Here is a 12,299-nt window from a genome sequence, read left to right on the forward strand (position 1 = left end):
TCTCTTAATTTTAACCCTTCTGTTTCTCACTCAAAACCTTCCTTTTGGACTTTTTTGGAAAGGAAAGACAATGGTGCAGTGGTCTCTTAATTCTTTCCGCAGCTGTGGTAACCAAATGGCCGTAACAGATTTCTTTATAGTTTTGTGTCCTAGGGGCATTGGCGTTCATATTGTCAGTCCTAGGGTTGTCCAGTAGCCTAAGCTGCTGCCTCCGGTCCACATGTACGGCTGCAGCATGGCGTTCAAAAACTCAACTCTCTTTCCCTGTTGTTCTGTCTGATAATGCCAGACAATATGTACAATTATTCTTATTATTTTTTTATCTCCTTCACAAAAGCCTTCTGGGCCTTATCAAACCTCTGCACATCTCAATTGCCCTTCTATCTGTGTGTAATTTGATACTTAATAGTTTGTAGGTGGCTCCTGTAGGTGTATTCTGCTCACAAAGCAGTTATTGTTCATAACACCACGCCTACAGATGGTACAATTTTCTCATCTGTGGTAGACCTTCCTGATGCTCAAATTTGCATCGTGTGGTGGGTTCTCTAATGAGTTATTTTTTATTACATATTTAACCAACAAAGCATGATACAAAGTTAATCAGCATTCAGGATTTTAACCAGAACTTTTTCTTTTGTAAATGTTAGTCATTTAGCAAACAATCTTGTCCAGAGAGACTGTGGGGAGCAATTTGTTTTAGCTTCTGATACGTTTACAGTTTTAGTTTAGCGACTGATGCACTGGATGTTATGTATTCGTGTCACATTTGAAATCATGTCATGCCCATTTATATGCAGATGTCACCTTTAAGGATGATTTCCATAGATTTCACCCCAGTATGTTTTAAATGGTCACTAAAGAGTTGTATTTCTTTATGAGCGCAAATAAAATAATGGTGCTCTATTGTCCTTTAACCTTCAAATCAAGTCAATCTGAAATGGGTCTCTAGGTCAGCATTAAAGCAATTAAGTGCCAGTCAACTTTCTGTGTCTCAGAATGTAGCTAGATTTATGAGCGCGTGTCAGTCCTCTATGTCCATTGATAAAAGGGAAGCTGTAGGCCAGTCTGCCAGTCCTCAAGGCTGCTACACTGTGGTGTGGTCGTTCACTGGTGCAGAGGTAGTAGTAACCATGGAGACAGGGCTCTCCCTTCGTGTCTGTGCTCAAGGGATCTGCTCAGCCAGCCAGTCAGTGGAATGCAGCTCCTCTCCAGATGAAATCAGGGCGACTCTTTTTATTTTTTTCGGGTCTTGCTATAGCACCATGCTGAGAGAGCCTTGACGGCAGTGCTGCTGATCAGGAAGATAGCCCAGTGGTGCCTGCCTCCCTGCCACAGTTTTCTCCTCTGACGCTCCTCGTTTCAATCTATGAAACACTGCTGGGGCTGATCAGTGGAACCCCACTTGCATCACTCCATCCATACTCCAGCTCCACCTACTCCATCATTCCATCATCCATCCTCCAGTCCCACCTCCTCCATCATCCAGCCCCACCTCCTCCATCCCTCTGTCATCCATCCTCAAGGCCCACCTCCTCCATCACTCCATCCTCCAGCCCCACCTCCCCATCATCCATCCTCCAGCGTCACCTCCTCCACCTTTCCGTCATCCATCCTCGAGCTCCACTTTCTTCATAACTTTGCAAAGGGAAGAGAAGAAATCTGTAGACTGATTGACTGACACATACCTTTGCAGGAAGACTGATATTTCCCCATTCACATCCTAAAGCCTTTCATTTATAGTAGCAGAGACTCTACAGCTCATTGCATGCAGTTTGTTTCAGTGTTTTTACATACACAAGAGGACTTTTGGATTTTCCATCCAGGAAGCAGACAGTTGCTGAAGTTGCTACCTCAGTGTGGAGTACAGGACTGCACCAAGAACTCTGACTGTGAAACATCTTTAGTGCATCTCAATAACACTAGTGGAGCCACTATTCACAGAATAATATGTGTAGATTTGGACTGATGTTGTTGATTATTTCAGAGGGGGGAGGCGAGACCTTTCTCAGTCATGACAAAATAAGCTAATGAGTAATGCTGTAGATCTGAATATAAAGTTTGTCCCTGAGTTGTCATGATGCTAGCCATGATCTGAAGGTCATATTGAATACATGCTCTGTGCTGCAGGGTCCTATCTGTCCATCTCAGTGGCAGTTGAGTGTAGATTTGGTAAAAACATGGTCTTCAGTTCAGAGACTTCACCCTGGGACTTTGATGTCCGCTCGCTTGTCAGTTGGTGTGACTGCATGTCCAAACCAATTTGTCAGCTCTCGACCGTTGTAAATACCAGACATACCATGGTAGTACCTTCAGGGCTAGCTGTACACACACACACACCCGGGCCATGCAGCTGAGGTGTGAAATGTTAATATGGTGGGTGGAGGAAATGACGTGTGTCTATGTTTGTGTGTGTGTTTCTAGGGCGATCCTGTGTGCACGGTCTCAGTATTTCCGAGCCATGCTTTGTGGGCCGTGGATGGAGAGCTCCAGACAGTGCATCACTCTACAGGGGTAGGTCCTGGCCAAGGTCAGGCCTTCTGTCTACTGCAGTGTATATGGGGGCAACCCAAATGGCTGTCTTTTCTCTGTTTTATGGACTATGGTCCCGTTTTAGATTTGGCTGCACCTCCCTGGTGTAACAGTAACAAGGCTAATATAATTGTCTCCCAACAACAGGCGGAGTTTGCAGCTGCCTGCTGCCTGTGCTGTAGTACATTAATAATTCATACTGTGGGTGCTGTGAATGTATCAGGACATGGAGCTGGCTCTGTATGGGGTTTGACACACATAGTCAACTCCAGTAGTGCCGCTCTTCATGAAATAAGTGAACGCAAAAAAAATTAACAATACTAAAAATATATTTTATGCTTAAACATAAGGGGCTATGTACTTTCATCTCAACACAATTTCACAAATCCAAAACAATTTATTGAGTAGGAACATTTGCACCCTAAATATTATTTCACATGAAACCAAACAATGGGGCATCGGTTAGGAAATGTGTTAAGGAACTGTTAGGAACTCCGTCTACAGGAACTGTATTGATGCCTTTCACCTGTTTTTGTTTCCCTGGTGTATAAATACGAGGTTGCATGCATATGATATCCCTTTGTCATCCATTGCCATTGGTAAAACCCAAAGACCTGTTTGTTGATAGGTGGTTGTTGACCTACACCGATTGGGTAAAGAATACATCAATAATTATTTAATACCTAAGTAATTCTTAAATACATAAGTAATTTAAAATACCACAAAGCACAGTCAGGGCAATAATCAACATTTCAGAAGTCTGGAACAGTTGCAAATTTGCCAAGAGGAGGTCACATTTGCATATTGCTCCCTCACACAGTGTGGAAGATGGTGAGGGAGACAGAGAAGAATCTGAAGATCACAGTTTCTGAACTTGGCAGTCCAGTGGAATCTTGGAGTGATCACTTCTCCATGTCAACAAGCTCTTTAGAAGTGTTTGCATGAAACAAGCCCTAACTGATCCCAACCAATAAATTGCAGCGCCAGAACTACTTTGCCTAGCGTTATTGGACCTACCCCTGGAATTGTTTGATGAGACAGAGATTGTACTTTTGCATGTTGGGTAAAAAAAAATGGAGTGCATACAAGGAAAAGCACCTAATACCTACAGTAAAACATGGTGGTGGATCATTGATGCTTTGGGGATGTTGTGCTACTTGTAGTCCAGGGGCTGTTGCCAAGATCAATGGCATAATGAATTCCACTAAGTACCACAATATTTCAGCCCAAAACCTGGTTGCCTCTGGCAGGAGACTGACATTTTGTAGTAAATGAACATTTTAACAATGACCCCAACCATACATCAAAATCAGCACAAAAAAGGGACCAGAATCAGTGTTTTACAATGGCCTTCTCAGGCTCCAGACTCGGTTCCAATTGAAAACCTGTGTTCTGAATTGGAGAGGGCAGTCCGCAAGTGCAAGCCCAAGACTATCAAGGATCTTGGAATGTGATTCATGGAGGACTGGTCCAAGGTCCGACTGGTCCAAGTGTGTGCCAACATTGTGCACATTACATGAATGGACTAAGTTGTTTTATCCACTCCAGGGGTGTCTTCACAAAATATTAATTGTATGGGGTGCCAACAATTTTGAAACCTATGTTTTGCAGAAAAAGTCATACACAGAACATTTTGATTAGTATGAGAAATTATTGTAAACGACTCCCAAAGTGTGACTACTACATTTGAGCCGTAATTATTCAGCTGTTTATTTTGTTCATTCATTTTTGTTCATTTTTATGTGGAGTGCCCATACTTCTGGATTTGACTCTACATTTGCATACATATACACATACAGTGTTATAGATTTCCACAGTCTTCTCTAGATTTTATGTACTCTGACATTTTTCAATGAGAAGATCCCCAACAATGCCTTGCTCTGAGAGTTGTGAACTAATCGGGGAGACTATTGTCAGTTTTCTTTCTTGTGGCTAGCTGATATGAGAGTAAGCAGGGATGACACTGTCACCATAGTCGATGGCTGTGCTAGAGGACTCTGGGAGAAATAACCCCCAGGCCTGTTTTAGTGATGTTCTTTTCATACCATGGCATTTTTAGAGAAAAAAACATCATGTGGCTCAGTAAATAGATTTGTTCTCTTATGTAACCTCTTATACCTGATCATATCTGTTTAGCAAAAGTAATGGGTATAGTTTGTACATGCTTCTAGATTAAAGACATTACGGCACACCAGGGCCTTGATTAATCGTTAGATCTGAAGTGGCATGATGGGTTCTTTGAGAAGTAATCAGTGTTTGATGTTATTTTCAGATTGGGTCCAGATGAAATGGACATTCTCCTACAGTTCATGTATGGTGCCATATTAGACCTGCCACTCAGAGCTAGTGCCAGGTATGTGCTCTTATGCTAACCCCAACACCGCCCCGCCAACCCCAACACTGCCTTACCTAACCGTCTCTACCAGTTCCAACCAGAGCCACTCCCCTCACCTGTCTGCTTTCAACCCAGTCAGGTGGTGTTGGCCGCAGACATGTTGGGTCTGGAGGGACTGAAAGACGTAGTGGAGATGGTGCTGACCAGAGACTACTGCCGCTTTTTCCCTAAGGTAGGTAAGCTTACTGAATTCGAGAGTGAACGTGGTCTTATTTGACAGGCCTGAATGGTATGATGATTTGTTTAGAATTGTATGTTTATTATGACCCTTTAAGTGTTTCCGCCTTCCGAACATTGCTGTGCTTTTCTGACCAGCCCTAGCTCCCTGACTTCACCTGAGTTGCATATATGGCATAGCTCAGCCCTGCATCTGCAGAGAGATTCCTCTAGTCTTAGCCCAGTGTGCGTCAGGAGGAAGCCATCTGTACGAACAGATTTAGCTGCTCTGAACTAAAGACAGAACAGCCTTCTGTGCAGTTTTGGTACCTTGCCTGCCTGGTCTGTTTTGTACCTTGCAGGCATCCCTTCACCCTTAAGACAATGTCATGCTGTGTTCCGGTTCTCTGAACAGCCTCTTTCATCACTCCTACCACACCATGTGCCTTGGATACAGCTGATATAGTGTGTTGTGTTCAGCCCCCTGCGATAGGCAGCTTCTCTTTACCCCACAGCAGGCACAAAGAGAAATCTTTTTTTCTTCTCCATTTTCACTCCTATTACAAAACAATGTGCCCAGTGTCTCATTCCCCATCTGTACTTCAAACAGTATAAAGATGGTTTTGTAACTAGCTTATCAAAGCTTATTAAATATATTTTTTGTGCAAGTGCCCTTACAATCCATGTCAAATTGAACAGCCGTCCTGTCATGAAATCCTATCTGTTAGACTTGTCTGTTTCCCCTGCTGACCAAAGCCTGTAGATGGTGTTCAGAAGACCATCCTGGAGTGCCTGTCCCTCACCCACACCCTGGGGCTGCCCAGCCTCCACACTCTGTGTATGAGGTGAGTGTGTACAAAGCATGTGGACTTTTATGTCTAGTTGGTGTTACATTTTACTTGGACTGGTGTTTCATCTTAGTTTGAGAAAATGGAAATGGTATTGATCCCAATGATGTTCCTCGCCTTTACCTGTTGTATGAGAAGAGCTGCCTAACATCCCCATGTTGTGTAGATGGAGGGTTGTGTTAGTGGGCTGAACAGGGCCAGCATAACGTACCTATGTTGTGTATATGGAGGGTTGTGTTAGTGGGCTGAACAGGGCCAACATAACGTACCCATGTTTTGTAGATGGAGGGTTGTGTTAGTGGGCTGAACAGGGCCAGCATAACGTACCCATGTTTTGTAGATGGAGGGTTGTGTTAGTGGGCTGAACAGGGCCAACATAACGTACCCATGTTGTGTAGATGGAGGGTTGTGTTAGTGGGCTGAACAGGGCCAACATAACGTACCCATGTTGTGTAGATGGAGGGTTGTGTTAGTTGGCTGAAGAGGGCCAACATAATGTCCCCATGTTGTGTAGATGGAGGGTTGTGTTAGTGTTGTCCTATGTTACACTGACACTCTCTGACAATGAAAAGTCAGCCTATAGAGACAAGGTAAGGTCACTGACTTCGTGGTGTCAGGATAATAACCTCCAGCTCAATATCAGCAAAACAAAGGCGATGATTGTTGATCACAGGAAGCAGCGGTGGGGAGACCACGGCCCCATACACATCAATTGGTCTGCAGTAGAGAGAGTTCACAACATCCGGTTCCTTGGTGTCAACATCAGCAATTACTTGACCTGGTCTCATCACTCTAACATCTTGGTGAAGGAGGCCAGGAAACGGCTCTTCTTCCTGCGCTGATTTAGGAGATTTGGCATGGATTCTAGGATGCTCTCCAACTTATTCAGATGAACTATTGAGAGTATCCTGTCTGGCTGTGTCATGGCCTGGTATGGCAGCTGCACTGCCCTCGACCGTAAAGCACTTCAGAGGGTGATTAAAACAGCAGAGCGGATCACAAGGTCTGACCTGCCATCCCTGCAGGATCTCTACACAGAGAGGTGTAGGAGGAGGAGCAAACAGATCATTACAGATCCCAGCCACCCATGCCACGGACTGTTTACCAAGCTGCCATCAGGCAGAAGGAACAGGAGTATTCCATCCAAAACGAACAGGCTACGGGACAGCTTCTTTCCTCAGGCCGTAAGGCTGCTCAATTCAGGAACCCCTCCTCCCTTCCATCCATAGTCCCATGCACACTTTATACAGTGGATATAAAAAGTCTACACACCCCTGTGAAAATGCCAGGTTTTTGTGAAAGAATGCGACAAATATAAATCATGTCAGAACTTTTTCCACTTTTAATGTGACCTATTATGTGAACAATTCAATTGAAAAACAAACTGAATTCTTAGACGAAAAAAAAAATAAACCTTACAATAACCTGGTTGCATAAGTGTGCACCTTTTTATAACTGGGGATATGGCTGTGTTCAGAATAAACCAATCACATTCAAACTTATGTTAAATAGAAGTCACTACACACCTGCCATCATTTAAAGTGACTGATTTATTACAAGTAAAGTTCAGCTGTTCTAGTAGGATTTTCCTGACATTTTCTTAGTTGCATCTCAGAGCAAAAGCCATGGTCCGCAGAGAGCTTCCAAAGCATCAGAAGGATCTAATTGTTGAAAGATATCAGTCAAAAGAAGGGTACAAAATAATTTCCAAAGCATTAGATATACCATGGAACACAGTGAAGGAGTCATCATCAAGTGGAGAAAATATGGCACAACAGAGACATTACCAAGAACTGGACGTCCCTCCAAAATGTATGAAAAAATTAGAAAAAAACTGGTCAGGGAGGCTTCCAAGAGGCCTACAGCAACATTAAAGGAACTGCAGGAATTTCTGGCAAGTACTGGCTGTGTGCTACATGTGACAACTATCTCCCGTATTCTTCATATGAATGGGGTAGGGTGGCAAGACGGAAGCCTTTTCTTACAAAGAAAAATATCCAAGCCCGGCTAAAGTTGCGAAAACCAACATCAAGTCCCCCAAAAGCATGTGGGAAAATGCGTTATGGTCTCATGAAACCAAGGTTGAACTATTTGGCCATAATTCCAAAAGGTATGTTTGGCGCAAAAACAACATTGCACATCACCCAAAGAACACCATACCCACATTGAAGCATGGTGGAGGCAGCATCATGCTTTGGGGCTGCTTTTCTTCAGCTGGAACCGGGGCTTTAGTCACCGAGGAGGGAATTATAAACAGTTCCAAATACCAGGCAATTTTGGCACAAAACCTTCAGGCGTCCGTTAGAAAGCTGAAGAGGAAGTTCACCTTTCAGCATGACAACGACCCAAAGCACACATCCAAATCCACAAAAGCATGTCCAGAAGCAGACTAATGTTTTGAAATGGCCCAGCCAGAGCCCAGACCTTAATCCAATTGAACATCTGTTGGGTGATCTGAAGAGGGCTGTGCACAGGAGATGTCCTTGCAATCTGTGCTGTAATAAAATCAAAAGGTGCTTCAACAAAGTATTAGTTTAAGGGTGTGCACACTTATGCAACCAGGTTATTGTGAGTTTTTTTTATTTTATTTTATTTTTCTCAAAGATTTCTGTTTGTTTTTCAATTGAATTGTTCAGGTTATAGGTCACATTAAAGGTGGAAAAAGTTCTGACATTAGTTAACTTTGTCTCACTCTTTTACATCACAAGAACCTGGCATTTTAACAGGGGTGTGTAGACCTTTTATATCCACTGTATCATGCTCATCTGCCAATCATATCATGCACACCTGTCACTTTTACATAACTATTCAACTGTACAACCGTAGTGCTATTATTATTGATGCATGTTTTTTGTGTAGTGTTATTATTGATAGTTTGTGTTATCTTCTTATTTATATATTATAATTAGTGTTACTTTTTAACTTTTACCTGCACTGGCGGGAGTAGGAAAACCAAGCATTTCATTGCCATAACTTGTTATTGCAAATGACAAATAAACCTTTTGAACTTGTAGCATTTTATTTGCTATGTAGAACACTAGCTGCATTATAAATTGCACTGATGCCAAAAACAAAGTGAGGCTACAATAGTATCAATACTGGCCTTGTTAGGGGCTGAAGTAACTCTGTTTGGATTTCATCTGGCAGTACGATACACACAATAGAACAGCTCAAATCAGAATGTGAGGTTTGCATTACAAAAGGCATTTATATCTTTATCCTTTATTTATTTTATCGTATGATTTCAGCTAAGTTGTCATTTTCGAAAATATAGAGAACGTCAGGCATGCAGACCTAATTTAATTTTGCTTTGTTTAAAGGAAGTCTCGGTTGGTGCCCTAATCGTGAGAATTAACTGAACCAATCAATAACTTGCAGCTCGGCAAAGTGTTTTTCCTTGTGGGACTTCCACAGACACTCCAAGCTTAATGGTTCTCCATTCATTGAGTGCTCCTGACACTTCAGGATGCCGATTACAGGTATTGGTGGTGTAGTGATTGACCTGCACTGCTCTCCTCGCCGGCCTGTGGAGGAGAGGTTTGGACTAGTGGTTACTGGAGTGGACGGGGTCAGCCATTGTCTTCCCTGAACGCTCCTTTGGCCTGGAATCACTTAGGACCTCAATGGATGGCAGGTGGTGGACGTTGACCCTCTCTGTAAACAGATTACCCCCGCAGCAGACAGACGCTGGTTAGGATGGACTCTACGATTGATGCACGAAGGAGGATTGGGATTGTCTGGGTGTTACACCACTTGTTCTACCAAGGTCTGCGGTGTACTTGGCCTTTATAGTAGACCACTGTCACACAGGCCCAGTTTCCGCCCGTAACTGTGATGCTGAGCGGATGGCAGACTGGAGCTGCGGTAGGAGCACAGAGCTGTGGCGATACAGGGCGGACGCCAACGCGGCAGAGAGCTGGGTGGGGGTGGGGGAGTGGGCCAGGCTGTGGTCGCTGCCTTCCCGCAGCTGATGGGGGAAGCTTTCGGAGTGTGTGTGTTTGTGTGAGCGTGTTTTAAAGTTCAGTGGTGACGCACTGACATTTGCCCTCCTCAGACCCGGAGCTAACCAACCATCTCTGGCCATTCTGCCCTGAGGGCCTGAGGCAGAGAATGAGAAACTGAGATGGGACGACTTCAGTTTCACTGAGACGGTTGGTCCCAAATGGCACCCTCATCCCGAGAGGGCACTTCTATGGTCCCTGTTCATAAGTAGTGCACTTTAATAAGAATATGGTGCCGTTTGGGATCCAGCCATACATTGCCTGGGAGATTTGGGGCAGCAGGATTTGATCTGTAGTTTGTAGCAGTGCCACGTCTTTTGGAGACTTCCTGCTGCAGTTTCTTGCTTGCACCAGGACAAGGGTCAAAAAGGTTAGTGACCGTGATCAGAGTCATAAATGGCACAATTTTCCCTATATAGACCCTATGGGCTGTGGTCTGCAGCAGGGCACATTTATGATTTTGCTCTTGCTTATACAGAGTTTGGCAGAAGACACAAACACACAATTAGAGTGTCAAGGCGTTTGGCAGCTCTCCCTATTATGTCAGGTTGGATAACTGGTTAGGGTCACGAAGCTGAGCAGTCTTCTGTAAATCACTTGCACTCGCACTGATTCACAGGCATTAATTCCCACTCACCCAGACGTTAAACACAGACGCTAAACCTCAGCACACAGTAGGCTGTCTCACTGAGCCTTGCTCACTGGATTGTTTCTGCCACAGCAGAAAGATTTATGGCTGGAACTAACACTCAGAGTGCTACAATCAACACTTTCAAAGTGTTTATATGGGACCATCAATAGCATTGTGTTGATTTGATATGTTACCACACTGCACAGAGTAGACATTTTAAGATTTTAAAGCAACACTAAAATATTCCCTTCAGACTCCTAGTATTAAAACGTAGCATTCTTACATTGTTAATCAATGTACCAATGACATTTTTCAATGTTGTCAAGTAAGGGTAAATTTGCACCCAAAATAAATCAAATGATGTTATTAAAACAACAGTTCATGGAACACACCAGACAAGCAAGTCACAATAAGCAGGTTAGTGATGTGTAAATTAAAAAAAACAACTAACAACTATTTTTATCACACACATCCTGCATTCAGAAAGACTGCAATGGTAAAATACTTACTGATCATGGCGCCTGGAACAAGCATCTTAATAATGGGCACAATAAATCCAACCTCTTATGGATTGGATTACGTTAGAAATAATATAATTGTTTTAATGAGATAATTAATATGCATGAGGAATCAATTATATTTAACCAAACTATTCTGAAAATCAACTTGCAACAAAGCATTAAGGGAAATGTAGATGGTGTTGCCACATTTGTTTAGTTTGCAAACTGACAAAGTAGTACTCTCTCAATCAACGATGGATGTTAACAACAACACTGGGATTCTGTTACACCAATAGTCTGTTCATTGAACACACACAGACTTAATTTGACACTGGAATAAGCACTAGATAGTTATCACTAAAAAATCAGCATGGGACAATTTGCTGTGTGTTTATCTGTTATGTTGCTGTGCAAATCATCATATTTAATGGAGTTTAATGACCCCCTGCCTGCCAGGGATTCAGTTCAGGACCCTCATGTTTTCTCTGTTTATCTCCTCTCTTCACACCAGTGTCTATGAAACCAAAATACAAAGCGGTTAAACGAGCAGGGAGTCGGGAGCATTAGAATAAACATGTCCTGTAGAGACACTAAAGCTTCTTTGGGCTGACTGTTTCAGGTGGGTTGCTGAGCACTATGTGAAGAGCTGGTCAGAGAGGAACTTTGCCCTGTTGCCTTGTGAGGTCCAGAGAGCCTGTCTAAATGCTGTGACTGGAGCCATGGTGGGTGAAACACACACACACCCCAACTTCCTCAACTCAATTAGATTCCCATTTCAGTGCTTAATCCTTGATATTTCCCTCACAGGAAGTCAGTGTAAACTTGATCAAATGAGCGTGGTCGTCTTTATTAAATAACAGTCCTTTATGGCAGACATGATCAGGAGGCCAGTATGTGCAGTCTGTCAGGGACTGGTGTAGGGGGCCAATCGGTTAATTGAGTGAGCGGCTACCTCCCAAATGCCTCTAATCTTCTCCCAAGGTGTGTACTTGCTCACTCCTCGTGATTAGTTTAAAATCATTGGAGTGGTGGGGCTTTGCCTGGACAGGGTTTCTGCCGTTTGTTCAGTCATGTCCACACCTCGGAGGGAGGATGGAGAATCAGAAGACAGCCAGTGTCTTTACCTCCTGCTTCCCTCCAGGAGGAGACAACCAGCTGTTTCTGTTCCCGGGCTGCTCTTCAATTGCCTCTCCTGGATGCACCACTTTAAATTCAATCATAAATGATGCCTGTAACACA

General features: G+C 43.4%; 1 protein-coding gene across 3 annotated transcripts in view; it reads left to right on the forward strand.

Moving 5' to 3' along the window:
- The window catches only part of btbd8 (BTB domain containing 8), a 36,784-nt gene that overhangs the window by 11,706 nt on the left and 12,779 nt on the right, over positions 1-12,299 (forward strand). For 2 of the 3 annotated variants that reach the window (XM_020049241.2, XM_020049242.2), the window contains 5 exons: positions 2,422-2,511; positions 4,802-4,882; positions 5,000-5,096; positions 5,837-5,925; positions 11,680-11,782. In XM_020049241.2, the coding sequence (XP_019904800.2) occupies positions 2,422-2,511; positions 4,802-4,882; positions 5,000-5,096; positions 5,837-5,925; positions 11,680-11,782 (460 nt within the window). Of the gene's footprint in view, positions 1-2,421; positions 2,512-4,801; positions 4,883-4,999; positions 5,097-5,808; positions 5,926-11,679; positions 11,783-12,299 lie in introns of all 3 variants that reach the window. The other variant, XM_020049244.2, reaches the window with a different exon arrangement.

Source organism: Esox lucius, chromosome 8, assembly GCF_011004845.1.
Source record: "Esox lucius isolate fEsoLuc1 chromosome 8, fEsoLuc1.pri, whole genome shotgun sequence".
NCBI lineage: Eukaryota > Metazoa > Chordata > Actinopteri > Esociformes > Esocidae > Esox > Esox lucius.